Raw genomic sequence first — 16,726 nt, 5'->3', positions numbered from 1 at the left:
CACTTTAAATTAAACTGAAATGATGGGAGATTGGTTTATTAATAAAGGATTCATTGCTATTAACTATTTTTGATAATTGTAGTAGTAATCTTTCAAGCAAAAATGCTAAATAATTAGTTGTACCAGCTTTTTTAATGTGTGTATTTTCTTCTTTTCTCTGTTTTCTGACATTTTATTGACATAACAAATAATAGTAATAGTATAAGTAGTAATAGTAATAAAAAATAATTAGTGTTATGTGAATGTTTAGGGGTTTTGGGATCATTGACTGCACAAACCAAGACATGTGAAGACTTCATGATAGACTTCAGAAACAAACAATTAGTTAATAAGTCAAAAAACAAATTGCCAAATTGATCCATAATAAAAAGTACATCTTTATTTGCAGCCCTTGTGATAATGGTGTGATTTGGTCTTTTATATACAAACAACCACCTTTTGGTATGCTGGTTTATATTTACCTCTAATTTATACTTTTTTTGTTTAGGTTTTAAAAAGTTTTAAATGTAATTTTTGTGTTGTAATACTTGCAGAAATCCTTATTTATTTTTTAGTGTTGTTGTAGACATTTTATGAAAGGCTTAGATTTTTTGGTTTATCCCCTCAGCATCATGTTATAAACAGTACAAATGTCAGTTAAGCTGACACTTTCTTTGTATTGTGTTACAGTCCAGGGCAGCACTGTCTCTGCTGGGTTACTGCTACTATCACATCCAGGATTTCACCAACTCTGCAGAGTGCTACGAGCAGCTCACCCAGCTGCACCCGGAGGTGGAGGAGTACAAGGTGTACTATGCCCAGTCCCTTTACAAAGCTGGTGCTTATCCTGAGGCCATGAAGGCCTCCTTTGTGCTCGACAACCCCAGCAGTCACGTCAAGGTACGGCGCATACATGCGGCCAGGCTGAAATGCAGGACGAAGTGAAAACTTTGCATCGTCAGAATGCCAACTTTTTTAGCACCTCTACTAAGACTCACTGCATTGTTTTCCATCTGGGTCCAGGTGTTCTATCACTGCATCACGTTTGCAATTTAAGAACAACTCCACCTTATTTACACTGAAATTTTTCACTCTGCTCCCACCATCTGTTACAGAGTTTCCATCACTGGGAGCTGTTGTTCTACAGTAATGCTCTAACAAATGCATATGGGCCATAAATGAAATAAAGCGGGCAAAAATGTGTTAGGGAACACATTTTTATTACTAGAAAGTCAAAATAATTCAAGGTACAAGGTAGATTTATTTTTCATTATTCTTAAACATGGTTTAAGAAGAAATGAAATTAAAGTTGATCCTAAATCCAGCTACATCTTTTTGGTGTAGGAGTTTAGGAGTCTTACTGCCTGGCGAAAGAAGCTGGTGGCTAGTTCTGTATCTTTTTCCAGAAGGCAGCAGGGTGAACAGACTGTGGCTGGGGTGGCTGCTGTCTTTCAGTATCCATTGGGCTCTGTGCAGACACCTCACTTCACCGAGGTCACTGGTGCTTTGTAGATGGGATCCAGTGAAGTTCTGGGCAGTTTTAATCACCCGCTTGGAGTCTTCCTGTCCTGGGACGTGCACGAACCATGCCAATTTGTGATGTTTCCAGTCAATATGCTTTCTAGGTTGTTCTCTGTGCACCACTCTGCATCTTTGCATTGTTGATTTCCCCACAGTATGAGGTCTCATCGTTGTTTGTAATATGGCAGATGATGGTGGCCTTTAAAGTCTGTCTTTAAATAGAGTTTAAATTCATTGTATCAGTGTGAGAGATCAAGCAGAAACACGATGTAGTTCCCACAGAAAATGTGTGCATTAATCATGGAAAAACAGGTTCTAGATTATGGAAATAAATTAGGGCTGTTGGGAGCTTGTAGTTCATGTTATTGCTTAACTCTTAGCCCCAAAGTCAAACCACCACTTACCTTTACCTTTGTTTTATCCCCTCTCTTTCTCTCTCTCTTTCTCTTTTTCTTTCTCTTGTTCTCTTTCTCTTTCTCTCTCTCCTTCTCTCTCTCTCTGGCACAGATGGTCAAGCTGCAAGCCTGTATCAAATATTGTGAGGAAGATTACTCTGCTGCCAAGGTAACAAGCTCTATTGCATTATCTGTTAATGCATACAAATCATTTCTGTTCAGTATGGTGGCACTTTGAATCATAATTATCTGCTGTCAAATATGAACATCCATTCATTTTCTACTCACTGCACTAAGTGTGTGAGTGTCTGTTTGTGTGTGTGTGTGTGTGTGTGTTTGCAGTCACTGCTGGAGCAGCTGCCCCAGGAAGACCCAGACTATGTCTACAATATGGGCTGTTTGCTTTATCAGGATGGCAAGTATGAGGAGGCCTGCAAAAAGCTGATGTCTGCCATGCAAGTGCTGGGATATGTGCCAGGTACAGAAGTTATCAAGGACACACGCATGAATACACCTTTACTGACTCTTGCTACATGACACTGCACATTTATACGTCTGATAACATTACTATCACAGAGAAACAGAGCTGATGCACCGCAATAAACAACAAAAGACATATATGCCATTATCTAATAATATCACAAGATGAAATGCTCTGGGATCTGATTCAGCTCAAGTGACAATGGTTGATTGATCATCACATCATATGTTTACTTTGTAATGATAAATCAGAGCAGCACATTGCAACATTGAGGAGGAAAAGGAGAAATTTGGTAGGATGCCGGATTGAAATTGAGCAAAAAATCCTCCATGCAGGCACTATTAAGAGCTCATTTTGTCATTTCTGTCTCCCTGCTCCTCATCTCTCCCAGCATTGTCCTACAACATTGCCCTGTGTTACTACAGCCTGAAGAACTACGCTCAGGCCCTCAAATACATTGGAGAGATCATCGAGCGAGGCATCAGGGACCACCCAGGTAATATCACATCCCCATGGAACTGTCCCTGTTATCCCTTTAAAACTTGAGCAAATTGGTTGGATTTCTTTTGAAAACAATAGGGAATGGGTAGTGAGCAACTTGCCAAAAAATGTCCCATAATAGTTGCAATAAAGTTATAAAATGTGACAAGAAAATGCCAGACCACCTGAAAATAAGTCTTGTTTTGTTTTGTTTAAAAAAACCTGCACAGCACACTGAAACTAAACTGCTCAACTAGAAGCAATCTCAGTCGACTTAAGGTCTCTGACTGATAATTCGAATCTCCAAATTTCAAGGGGCACCCCTATTTATTTTTATATCTTACATTAAGGTCATTTTCCTGTCACTTTTTTACTAATTTTCGGGTTAATTTTGGGGCCATGTCTTGTTTTGTTGCTCATTGTCTTGTCCCCATGTTTTTGAGGGAAATCAAACCAATTTGTTCAGGATTCAAAGGGTTACTGTCGCTGTTGTTTAGTGTTGTTTATGGAGTTAGCACCGTTAGCTTCTGGCTCAGCCATCACTATGCTGAGAACCCAATCCAGAAAACTGGAATGCTCTGAATTTTGCATAGAGCCCCTTCAAGTTAAATAATGGGACTATTTAAATTAATTGATTATATTAAAACAGTATTCTTTGTAAACTTTGTGTTTTTGCCCCCTAGAGCTGAGTGTTGGGATGACAACAGAGGGCATCGATGTCCACAGTGTGGGCAACACGCTTGTGCTGCATCAGACAGCTCTGATCGAAGCCTTCAACCTCAAAGCTGCCATCGAATACCAGCTGAAAAACTGTAAGATTCTCACTGAAACTTAACATGTAACAAGCATACAAAGCAGGAGGATGGAGGAAGAGATGAGATAGCCTCATATACACTAAATAATCCAGCTATTAAAATATTTTTCCCGTTCCTTATCTTTTAAAATATTTACTGTTTTCTTTAATAAAGTATTTCTTATGCAATTACTTGATTAATTGATGGATTAATCGGTAGAATTGCCGTTTACTAAGACAATCGATAGCTGCAGCTGTAGTGTAAACAATGCAGGATTTTAAATATTCAAAAAAACTGGCTTTGCACATGTTTGATTGGCAAGGAAATGCTCTCAAAACATTTGCCAGGCCTCAGGGATCAGACATGTAGTGCCTTCTGGTAGAAAACACTGAAACTTTTGTTTGTTTCAAAGAAAACTCCAGGGGCCCTTTAAGTGTTGATTATTTGAGTTTCTTTAAATAAAGTTTATATAATTTATCCGTCCCCCAAAGACACTGATAACTACTGCTTTCTTTTCTGTTTTGTTCTCATGTGTTTTCTTGCAGTGAAAGGAGCTCAGGAGGCTTTGACAGACATGCCCCCCAGATCAGAGGAGGTTATTATCATACCCTATTCACACCCAATGTACAGTGTGTGTGTTTTTGTCTGTGTGTGCAGCTGAATTCTAGATACCCCTCGGCTAGGTGTGATTATTCTGATAGAATCTGAATCAGGGCTGCCTGGACGTGCCCCACTAACTGCCTGGAGATAACAGAGATTAATAGAATATTAGGATAGAGACATAGGTGTGAAGGCTTACATGGAGGTAATGATGATAGTTTTATCGTCTTGAAATTCCTTCATTAAAATTAATGTACAGGTGGGGCAATGTCCTTGGTCCAGGGTGTAACTGCCACTGAGTCATAACTGTCTTTTTAAAATGAAAGAGTTGAAGGAAGTGTCTAACTAATGCCCCCTAGTGGAATGTAATACCTGCTAAAGTTGTCACAGTTTCCATGCTTTGTCTAAACAAACTACAAATGCATGTTTTAGAGTCATGCACTAAAAAAAATCCTAAACCTTTTTTCTAAATCTTGTCAAAGTGACCTCTCTTTCTCATTTTATAGTATATAGAATGCTGTATTTTACAGATCTGTGAAGCATGCTGTGTGTGTGTGCGTGCGTGTGTGTGTGTGTGTGTGTGTGTGTGTGTGTGTGTGTTTTGGTAGGAGTTAGATCCAGTGACACTGCACAACCAGGCTCTGGTAAACATGGATACAAAGCCGTCAGAGGGTTTTGAGAAGTTGGCCTTCCTGCTGCAGCAGCCCTCCTTCCCCCCTGTGACCTTTGGAAACCTGCTGCTGCTCTACTGCAAACACGAGGTACGCAACAGGTCGGCCCACAGGCTACTGTCCTGTATCTGTAATGTCCCACACTTGACCCACAGTGGCTTTAATTGTCCTTGAGCAAGGAATCCTGACCTGAATGCTGGGTTCAATAACTATACAGAACTTATAAATCATAAATAGCCTGTGCCACTGTGACCAAAGTTGCTTTTCCACAATTGAACAGAATTCCATCATCTGTCAAAGAGTCCATTTGTGACTACAATCAAGCCACACATCTCTGCTGTCAGGCCCTCTCCTCACCTTTACAGATATTTTTGATAATGGATGTTTTCCAACTGTGTTTTGAAAAATCTGTCCACAAAAAGTAGAAAAGTCATAAAATTTTCCATGATTTCCAGATGTGGAAAATTAATTAAATTAATAAATTATTGAAAGTTTTGGAAAAGTTATGGAAGTCATGTGTGTAATGAAAGTATTGAAATAGTAATCTTATGTCGATAACTGTACATGTTAACATAATGGCAAATTTATTTTCTGTAGCTGTCGACAGAATGTAGCCATAATACGCATTGATGTGTATTTCCTTTAAATTTCCTTTAAATAACAGTGGTTGCAGCTGATGCCTCTGTTCATCCATGAAGTCATGCAGCAATACTAAATTAAGTTTTAAGTAGTGATTTGACCAAATGGTGCTGACAAAATGTAAAAAAAAAAGCAGTAATCGGTCATTTGTTGTTATTGTTATTGTTATTGTTATTGTTATTGTTATTGTTATTGTTTTTGGCACATGCTCATTACAGAAGGCAACATAGGGCATGCACAGAGATTACAATATTGTTTTGCAAACATTCAGTTTTACATGTTTACACAGTAATCCTTTTTTTTTAATTGTGAAATGCAATGATAACAGAACAAGTGCGACAATATATAAACAATCAAGACAGACAAACAGCAAAACAAAACAATACACAGTAAACTGAGTTTTGAAAAATCGGCATATTAGAAGGCATTAAAAATATCTTAATTCTAGTTGCCTAGAACCCTGTTTGCAAGAGACCAAAACATAGACGAAAATATCTGTTTTCAGAAATGTCTGCATATATGTACATGAGTTAATCTGACTCCAGAGGAGTTTACCGCAAAATCAGCTGGCAAATTCATCTATAACGCAGGATTAATCACTTTGAACAGTGAAATCTGGAAATACAGGCTCCTCCTGTCCTCCTTATTTTGTTTTGTATGGTTTAAGCACTTTAATCCAACATAAGGTTGACCCACATTGGGTCTTTTTGAATTGGGGAGTCTACGCAGCTCACTGAACATTAGACAACCGTTTTACACTGATATATAAATGCCCTCCAGCAGCTCCTGTCATTCTTGTCAAGGACATGCAGGAATACAGGACATCAATATTCACTTCCACAGAAAAAAGAAACACCTGTTTCAAGGGAAGGAACTCGTCAATTTCTCTGAGTAAATAAAAAGTTTCCTTTTAAGAAGACTTGGCAGCTCCATAAACCACCAGCTCCGTATGACAACCTTGTTTATACCAGGCTTGTTATACTGAAATTACATTAGGCTTAACAGGTCTTCATGACAGTCTCCACCCTGCGGAGCTTGTCTTCATTATACCCAGAATTATTGTTCAAAAACATGACACCCCTCTGGTACACTACAGGACTGTGTCAGCATTTTCCACTATACAGTACCAGTGAGGTACCATGCAGGGAGTATCAATGTTTTGAAAAGGATTTGGCGTCATGTGGTGTGAGTCTTAGTGGAAAGAGCTCAAAACACACAGAGAGCTCCTAGAAAGGTGTGGGTCTTTCATTAAAATGGCATTAATGTCTCTGCTGGATTCAATCTCTCACTCTCTCTCTCAGTACTTTGACCTGGCAGCTGACGTCCTGGCAGAAAATGCCCATCTCACCTACAAGTTCCTTTCGCCGGTAAGTTTCTGGACTGATTCATATGTTTTTGATGTTGGATGTTTGTTTGGTCCTAATTCACACTGCAGCAACTCCTGTTTTTATGTCTTGTTTGCCTGCACAAATGTATAAATGCAAAACTTCCCTCCACTCCACAAATCATGACAGGTGTCCAATGGCAGCATCCATATTTAATGTGTTTTTGTCCTTTTCAGTACATGTATGAGTTCCTTGATGCCTTGTTGACCTGCCAGACTGCACCAGAGGAGGTACTGAGAAACTTTTTTTTGTGAAAGCTGCATTAATCAATATGTTTATGTCAAGAACAGATTATGTCTATGTGTAATGTAGTCGTGGTTACAAACCCCCAGAGATGCACCCTGGAGTTCGTCAATTAACTGTATTTTAGCATCTTTAGCACATTGTTTTTTTGTTTTGTTTTTTAAAACATGTACTGTTTCATTCAGTCTCTGCGCTTTTTCACTGCAGCGCTAAACCATTGTCAGCAAATCATTATAAAGCTTGTGTAAATGAGCAGTAGTTTGTTCACAGATTTACCTTAATAACTTTATAAGGAGATGATATGTTATTTGTGTGTTAACAGCTTGTTAAGCGCCCCCAAGTGGTCAAAAAAATCACTAGTCAGTCTCTCTATGATGTTGCAATCACAGCGATTAACACATATTCAGCTAATCCCTGTAATGTCTGCATGCCCTTGCAATTTTGTTCAATCACCACAACTTTTCCACAAATTTTACTATTTAAAACAGGCAACGTCTTAATTTCATTGTAGAGCTGCCCAACTCTCTTGATCTCTCTCTCTCTCTCCTTGTTTATCATATGAGTCTACTGCAATTACTTTGAAAAAACACCTGTAAAAAACACAACATGAATTGCCATGCATGCAATTTTTTTTGAAAAGCTGCAATGAAATCAGGCTGCAACAATCTCAAAAACATCTGTGCATCCTGGAGGGACTGATTAATATAGCTTTGAAAAAATATTGCTGCATCTGCTGTAGCAGAGAGGGTGTCCACTGGTCCAAATGATTTTAAAACTCATAAGCCTTATGTTTAAGTTGCACAAAACCTTAAAGTATCCCTGGAAACACTAACAAATTCATTTTTGAACAGTTTGGACTTAACACTAAAACCAATTTAATGTGGTCAAACATGTTTAAACCAGTTGGCATGTGATTCAAGTATTGGAATGAAGCTGCAAAATGAAATTTGAAATTCCCATGTGACATTTGGATGGAGCTGGTCAAATTCACTAAATAATAACACAGGAGTTTTAATTCTTAATTTGCAGGTACCTCTGTATAGTTTTATTGCATCGTCTTTGTCGGATGAATATTTGAATTTAATTTTGTCTGTTTATCTCACAGGCTTTTAGGAAGTTTGATGAGATGAACGCCAAACTGACAGAGCAGTTACGCAAGCTGGCCAAGCAGGTTGTTTACCTCCATCTTCTTTTTTTACTCTTCACCTTTATATTGCTTTCTTTGTTTCTTTCTTATATCTGATGTATTGTACTGTATGTATGTTTATGATCTACAGTTTTCATTTTGAGATATTAGATTTCAGTTATATATGTTATCCCGTAACCCCAGCTTCAAAGGCCTGCTGATGCAGCTTAGTTTGTCATTTGATTTATTCCAGACGAGTCATAATGAAACACTTACCTGCAAACTGAGTTACAGCCATATTTTTTTTGGGACTCAGTAATGTTTCCTAATATATTGTAATTATAAATAAAGAGTAGATTCATATTTAACAAAGCTTGGGGTGTTTTGACTGAAGGTTGTTTTTGCCCGTTTTCTCGTAGGTGCAGGAGGCCAGGCTGGCTCGAGACGATGAACAGCAGAAGAAAGCTCTGCAGGACTACGACCTGATGCAGGAGAAGTGAGGACACACAGACACACACACACACAAAAACACACACGGCTGAAATGAGGGAAGTAAAGCATTTGAAAGGTGTTTAAAACAGATGAAAAAATAGTTAGGAAGATGATCCCTGATATTTTAACTTTTTTTTTATTTAAGGGGGATTTTTCCCTTTATTTATAGGACAGCTGTAGAATGATAGAAAATGTGGGAGAGATAGGATGAAAGACACGCAGCAAAGGGCCACATGTTGGAACTGAACTCGGGCTGCTGCAAATTCCTCAGCCCATGGGGCTCACACTCTAGCAGGTGAGCTAGAGGCTGCCCTAATATTTAACTTTTTTTTTTTTAAACATTTTACCATGAAACATGAAAAACTGCACAGCCCACCTATACACCTGGCCAATATACAGTAAAGCATTTTAATACTTATATATCATATATATATAAATATATAATAATATATATATACAAACTTAGAGTCAAAATAATCACAGCGATCAAAGGAAAAGTCTGGTCAACAAAAAATATGGTGACCCATTGCATACTCTCTTCCTATCCACCAGACACAGGTGAGAGGCAAATACTTACATAGATTATGAATGTCATCGCCCATATCCTTGTGACCCGACTCTCCAAATAACCATAATCATGAAACTAATAAATGATATTATCCAAAAACACTGTTAAAAAAACATGAAACAATGCCAAAAGATAAACCATCCCAAATAAATAGTAATGGTACAAAATTCTCTCCTTTCCAAATTAATTCACGGCTCCTAGATATTATATAAGCCAGTGACATATCAAATGTTAAAAGTTGAATCATGCATGGAACATTTGTTCATGCCCTAGAAGAAGTAAAATGATAAGTAGAATTGTGTTATTGGAAGCTTTAAGAGAAACTTCAGAATGTTTGGACCAAGTACACCACACACAGTGCTGTCCACATATTATGTTTTACTGTTTTAATCCAAGGCATCAATCGATTTAGTTAAATTACAGCCAAAAATCGTTTTGGTGAAAGACAAACACATGTTCACCACGAAACTGATCTGATTGCAGGTACATTGTGGTCCTGATGGCCCAGGCCAAGATCTACTGGAACCGGGAGAACTTCCAGATGGTGGAGAAGATTTTCCGCAAGTCAGTGGAGGTCTGTAATGACGACGACACCTGGAAGCTGAACGTGGCCCATGTGCTCTTCATGCAGAACAAGTACAAAGAGGCCATCGGCTTCTACGAGCCGATCGTCAAGAAGCACTACGATAATGTGAGTACTTCAGGATGGCTGGTCACAAAATCATAAAGAATATGAAGAAGTGTGTTGAGGGAGACTCAGAATATTAGTGCTTTAGATAGAAAAATGCATCAACTACTTTATTGTATTTTGAAGTAAACCTTCAAACACAAAGCATCGCTGATAGTCTGAGGTCGGGACGAAGTGTTGACAGTTTGCCTTTCTGCCCAGGTGGAGCAGTGTAACATTCAGGAGTGTCCCTGCAAGTGCAAACCCTCGGTAAAGCTAGAGACTAAACACCTCTGTATTGATTTCTTTGCAGTGTCTTCACACCTGTGCATGATATCTGTTTTGTTGATTATCTGCTGTTGTTTTTTCTTTGTGGGCTTTTATTTTAGTTGTGTGTTTGCAGTGGTGCTCATGTTAATTCTGGCTTCTGAAAAATTTAATTTTTTTTTCCAGTTTCAGAAAATGAAATCATGATAAACTCGACTGAAGGTCCAAGAGTGATACCGTTCCTCACTTTAACGTTTTCACTTACACTTTTATTTTCTAATGTCAATGATTGTCTTTGAAGACATTTTAATTATTTTTCTATTCTGAAAAGCATTAACAAGACTATAATCAGTTTGGGGATATTTGCACACACCCTGGGTTGGTTTCAGCAAAGGTTTTTAAAGGTCAGAGTGCTGCCTGGAAATATTCTGTTATATGCTCCGATTGAGTCTGTTATATGTGTGTTTGTGTGTGTGTGTGTGTGTGTGTGTGTGTGTGTGTGTGTGTGTGTGTGTGTGTGTGTGTGTGTGTGTGTGTGTGTGTGTGTGTTTCATCGTAGATCCTGAATGTGAGCGCTGTGGTCCTGGCCAACCTGTGTGTGTCCTACATCCTGACCAGCCAGAATGAGGAGGTACTGTAGAAAGAGGTTAAGACAGTGCAGCAGTATTTTACTTTTACTCCACTAAATTTTTCTGAAAATTATAGATACTGGTGGTTACTTTTCATATGAAGCGTATACATACAAAACATCTGCTTCTTAAATATGAACTGTTCTAATAAACTACTCAGTAATATATGGTTAACACATCAGCTGTCCTTTTTGATATAGTATTTTCAGTTTGTTTAATAATGATATACAGTATGTGACAATATAATAAATGTGTGCAAAATTAAATAGTAAATAACAAAATTATTTTTCAAGTCAGTGTTATATATATATGTATATACAGTATTTACTATTCTACATAATGACTACTTTTCATTTTAATACTTCAGTTAAATTTAATTGATTATCCTTTCTTATGAATAACTAAAGTTAAATGTTAAAATCTGGGTTTTTACTTGTAATGGAGTGTTATCATAGAGTGGTATGTTTTTACTTCAGTAAAGGATCTGTGCTTTTGCTATTTTTGCTCAAGCAATTTCATATTTTGATTGTAGATATTTTTACTATTTGTGTTTGTATAAGGATCATTTTTATAGGGTTAATTACAATTTTTCTTCCTTGTGTCATTGTTTTCAATACAGTATCAATCAGTCTCTTAACCGTTTCCTCATCAAATAGGCTGAAGAGCTGATGAGGAAGATCGAGAAAGAGGAGGAGCAGATTTCCTATGACGACCCCGAAAAGAAGGTCTTCCATCTCTGCATCGTCAATCTGGTTATTGGGTGAGTTCTGCTGCTGTTTTCACTAATCCTGATTACACTTTTTTTAGCAGCAGCGGAGGGTTGTGTTTTAATTCATTACAGCAGTTAAGATTTCATATTTTATTTTTCCTTTTCCAAAATCTTTCTTTGCTTGGCTGTTCTGCCATTTTTATCACAGTCTTTGTCAGTCAAGACACAGCAGAGCTAGCTATGTGATTGGCTGTTGCTTCAGCCTGAATGAGCAAATAGCCGATAACATAGTGGGTTTACTGTGTTTGTTGTATGAAGTATTTAATATTTGGTCTCCATATGTACTTATGCCGACATATTTAAGTTTTAATGTAAAGTTAAAGGTTAAATTGATACAAGGAGGCTTAGTGAAACTTTAAATAAAGTTTCGCTTATTTACTAATGCTATCGACCATATCTCAAATTCTTCTTCAGTGAATTGAACTTGTGTCAGAGTCATCAACGGAGTTAAGTATGGAACTTCAGTCAGGTCTTGTAATACCTTCTTTTAATAAGTTATATTTAGTTCAAGAAGAAAGAAAGTGAGATACAGTCAAAAGGTCCAGAAAAATAGTCAGTAAAACTTGAGTTTAGAGTATTTAATCATATATATCAAATTTTTTCCTGAGGTCAAGAAAAATCTCCAGGATCAACAATGCAAAAGAAACAGATGATGATTAAAATGATCTTTTGTCACTGCTTTGTCTAAAGATGTGTCTATCGTTCAGGACGCTGTACTGCGCCAAGGGGAACTATGACTTTGGCATCTCTCGTGTCATCAAGAGCCTGGAGCCCTACAATAAAAAGGTCCGTTTCATTATTCTCTGGGCTTTTTCAGAGAGTTTGTTGACAGGTTACACTCAATATATACTTTTAAGTGCAACAGGTAGTATTTCACTGTTTGACAGGCTGAGGGCTAGACTGGAGATCATAAACACAACAGCAAGAGAGTGTTTATTATTAAAATGCCAAATCTGAAAGACAAGCATTAAGTTTTGATCCAAAAATAACCACCTGAGCCCTCCAGCACTCTCCCTTGCTGAGCGTCTTCTCTGAGGCTGAGCTGCTCTTTTTTGGGAACTTTTGATCTTGTCCAGTCACAACAGCAGACTCCGGCTGCAGCTGAGTCCACTAAGCTCCAGCTGAGAACACAAGCCGTCATCCTGAGTGTTTCCCCCTCTCATCCTCACAACAATCACCACCACACAGTCACATTTGCAGTGAAAGCAGAGAGGAGTTCAGGAATGTGAAGCCTGGCGAACCACTCAAGTCACGCCATCGTCTTACAATCGAATCATCATGTCTGAACTCCCTCAAACAGAAGGAAGAAGTCACTGCAGAGTATCATCCTGTACAGTCAAACCATAACTATGACATTAGCTGGACTTTTAAAAACAATAATGTCGCGTATATTCAAAATATTGTGATGCATGTAGTTAAAAAAGGTATTATACAGCAACAAGGAACATTTAAGTGTGTTCACAGTGTGTGTCCGTCTGTGTGTGTATGTGAGTGTAGCTGGGGACGGACACGTGGTTCTACGCCAAGCGCTGTTTCCTCTCCCTGCTGGAGAACATGTCCAAACACATGGTCATGCTGAGGGACGCTGTGGTACAGGAGTGTATCCAGTTCCTGGAGCACTGCGAGGGTGAGCAGCAGTCACACACATACACACACACACCTGCAAAAATGCTGGACTGCTGCACTAACAGTATCAACATTATCTACACCATCAGTGTGACAACAGGCGTTGTTTCTTGCAGAGCACTTTGAATAATGAGACAAAGATGTACTGACGCCAAATGCAACATATTTCATTGCTCAGCTTTGAAATTATAAATGTATTTTTAAATGCACAGATTTAGCATCCCATGGTCCCATGAGCTCTCATCAAGCATCACCATCAGGTTAAGTTCGACCATTCCAAAAATAGCTTGGCAACCGCAAGCATCTCCGTCTAACTGGGATAGTTCCCACAGTAGTAACCCATCACTATTTCCAAGGCCATGAGTTTGCATATCATCAGCCTTTAAAAAAGACACACTTTAAACAGCAGACAGCATTTTCATCCAGCTCATGGAGTTGATATTCATTTAGCTAGCTACCAACAGTTGTCAAAAATTACTCATTATTTCGAGGGGAAAATATGTTCCTGTTATCACTGAAATGTGAACATATGCATATGTGAACAATAGAACAGAGTTTGACAGGCGTAGCAGCAGGCACTGAAATTCCACAATTAGCAATATTTTGCCCATATGAGCTATTTTGCCCAGATTTTCATTAAGTGTGCATCAATTTAACTCCTGCACCAACGTCAGGACAACGTTTCCACTTCTATGCAGTTAATTTAAAATCCGAGGTCCAGTTTTTTATCAAATTTGCTGAGCAGATTTATATGACACCATAATGTTTCCTCTGCAGCCACTTTTAGGTCAGAATTGACATTTTTAGCCCTGCAACTGTAGGGCTTTGACTATTGCAAAGTGCTCGGGAAACCTTCTATAACACAGGGTTTTAAAGACATTTCAGCCTGGGTCTGATTTTCAAGACCCACTCCTGAACCGATACCATGTCATGCAATACTGCACCGCCTCACCACCTGCACATATGACCAGTTAGTTTGTAAACCAGATGCAACCCATCAACACAATATCCATGGTCTGACCTGAAACTGCAAATTTTATAACCATGTGCTGTTCAATTAATTCAATGAGGCCGCATATTGAAATTGATCTTTTTGTGACATACATACATGTGAAGATGATATTTAAAATGAATGTGATTCAGGAAATACAACTTAATTGCTAATTTTTATAATAATGAGCAGCACATCTCCACAGTTAATGTGCCTGTATTTGTAACACACCTGACTGAAGCGGCTTTCATATTTCAGATGGCAAAAAAGACAGAGCCGCCACACAAAGTCAGAAGTCTGAGGATTACAACTTTAAAACGTTACATTAAATTTCTAATATTCTCAATGTATTTTGCCAATTGATTATCCAACACCAGCATCATGTTGTAGTCATGTTTTGTTTTTTTTACATCCTGAATGTACTCAAAATAGAATTAAGACATAACATTACCTACAAATCACCTTTTTCATGGGTCACCCACATGGTACCCAAACCTATGAAAGACCTGGTTTCACGAGGAGAAGCTAGCATTTATTTGTTGTTCAGTTTGAGTTGACTTCAGTTTGTCTCCCCTGTAGCATATGGTAAGGAGGTTCCTGCCATCATCGAGCAGCCTCTGGAGGAGACCCGCATTCACATCGGAAAGAACACCGTCACTTACGAGGCTCGACTGCTCAAGGCGCTGTTCTACGAGGTCATTGGCTGGAACAAGTGACATCATCCCACAGGTGTCACTGTGATGTGTGAGGTTTTTACCAGGTCAGTAAAATCACTGATTGCAGCCAGCAAAGACATTTTGTCAGTGTCTTTGGTTTCAAGGAAAATGGAACTTGACTGGAATCCAGAGACAGTCAGCGGACATAATAAGGCCTGCTGTGGAGGCTTTATATCTGTGGAAATCAAAACCATTTCCGGTTACTGACTTCCTTTGGACTCACTCCATCTTTCTCTGTCTCCTGTCAACATGCACTTACACCAGGGGAAGCCTTTATTTTTGTGTTCATTATCATGTTATTAGGCCTCCTACTCCGACCAAAGGTCCACTTCACAGACGTTACAGACAGTAATGTAATCAGAGATGATTTACATTTATTATCTGCACTACTTATATACTGTAGGATAACGTGTGTAAATACAGCAGAATGTTTGATACATTATAACATTTTTTATGTAAGTCCATCTACAGACATTCATAGTTCATGCATTTATCCTCTTTGGTCAGGTCTGGCTGTACAGCTGCCTTCTGGCCCTCCTTTGTGACTTTATATTTAGTAGATAAAATATCTGCGAAAAGCAAAATATTATTTAAATAAAATAAAGATGTTATTTTTTGATGAAAACATATTATTATGATGTTTTTCCAAAAAGCTACAGTAAATATTTCTTGGCCTTTCAGATAGGGATGCTCCAATCAAGCTTGTAATGGCTGACATTATTGACCTGTTTTTAACAAATAGATTGTGTTGCAATGTTTCCACAGAATAAGAATCTATGTATTGTGTAACAACAACAGGTGGGTTAGAGAGGGGGACTTTCTTTCTTTTTTTTCTTAATCTTGTGTGTGTACCTTCTTTATCACTCTTCTCTAAATTCAGATGCTTTTGCAGGTCCGTGAACGCAGTGCAGACAGAACTAGTCTTGACTTCTTTTTTCCTCCCTGGCATTTTGAGGAGTTTAAGTATCAGGTTAGATAATTGATCTGTCAGTCTGGTGAGAGCTGATCAAATTGGTGGATGAGAGGAGCAGCTGCTGCAGAGACAAGTGCTTTTAGCGCAATGAACATTCAAGATTCACTGTCACTGAGTCTGGCATTCTGTTGCTTCGTCTGTGCCCAGAGTGCACTCTGCGCTCGGAGAGTGTGGTGTGTATGAATAACCAAAGTATATATATATTTATTTCAACAGCCTTCCTGAGGAATGGTTCAACTCCAAAAATATAAAATCTGTATGTGGCAGCAGAAGTTTTAATCGTGACATGCCGCCACAAATAAATGAATGTGTTGAAAAGACCCTGTAAAAACCACAACTTAAGGTCAGTACACTTTAAACAAACTGCTTATCAGATCATCGAACATCATCTGAAACCCCTAAACCTTTGCAGTGTCTGAAATGGGGGACAAGTATGCCCATTTTATGCAAAATTACAAGAATAATAGTAAGGCTATAAAGAACAATAATTTTCCATGCATTTATCACGTTGCCATACTCAGATCAGCAGCTGTCTTATCCACCTAAATGCCATCCATTCATCCATCCATCAGCGCTGTCACTATAGATCCCTTTAACCATGACTCGCAAAACTGGTTAAAAAGCTAAGTAGCAAAAAGCTCAATATGACACGTTGGATTACCCTAAATTCATTTAAGAAAATATAAATACTTCAGCAAGCTCGTTGCATCAAAG

At 38.3% G+C, this 16,726-nt stretch overlaps 1 protein-coding gene across 2 annotated transcripts in view; it reads left to right on the top strand.

The window, feature by feature from the left end:
• ift70 (intraflagellar transport 70) overlaps positions 1-16,551 on the top strand; it is a 17,594-nt gene extending 1,043 nt beyond the window's left edge. Inside the window, exons 3-20 of one of the 2 annotated variants that reach the window (XM_042504517.2) lie at positions 670-879; positions 2,008-2,064; positions 2,238-2,373; positions 2,768-2,872; positions 3,540-3,668; positions 4,196-4,245; positions 4,859-5,011; positions 6,862-6,927; positions 7,122-7,175; positions 8,294-8,359; positions 8,734-8,810; positions 9,858-10,065; positions 10,264-10,311; positions 10,868-10,939; positions 11,594-11,697; positions 12,414-12,492; positions 13,204-13,333; positions 14,903-16,551. In XM_042504517.2, the coding sequence (XP_042360451.1) occupies positions 670-879; positions 2,008-2,064; positions 2,238-2,373; positions 2,768-2,872; positions 3,540-3,668; positions 4,196-4,245; positions 4,859-5,011; positions 6,862-6,927; positions 7,122-7,175; positions 8,294-8,359; positions 8,734-8,810; positions 9,858-10,065; positions 10,264-10,311; positions 10,868-10,939; positions 11,594-11,697; positions 12,414-12,492; positions 13,204-13,333; positions 14,903-15,039 (1,881 nt within the window). In that variant the 3' untranslated portion in view covers positions 15,040-16,551. The remainder of the gene's footprint in view (positions 1-669; positions 880-2,007; positions 2,065-2,237; positions 2,374-2,767; positions 2,873-3,539; positions 3,669-4,195; positions 4,246-4,858; positions 5,012-6,861; positions 6,928-7,121; positions 7,176-8,293; positions 8,360-8,733; positions 8,811-9,857; positions 10,066-10,263; positions 10,312-10,867; positions 10,940-11,593; positions 11,698-12,413; positions 12,493-13,203; positions 13,334-14,902) is intronic. The other variant, XM_042504518.2, reaches the window with a different exon arrangement.
• Positions 16,552-16,726: the final 175 nt, after the last annotated feature.

This window comes from Plectropomus leopardus, chromosome 18, assembly GCF_026936395.1.
Source record: "Plectropomus leopardus strain MGB_pleo_1.0 chromosome 18, ASM2693639v1, whole genome shotgun sequence".
NCBI lineage: Eukaryota > Metazoa > Chordata > Actinopteri > Perciformes > Serranidae > Plectropomus > Plectropomus leopardus.
Note: the sequence above shows the minus strand (reverse complement) of the source record. Positions and strands in the feature narration are given on the sequence as shown.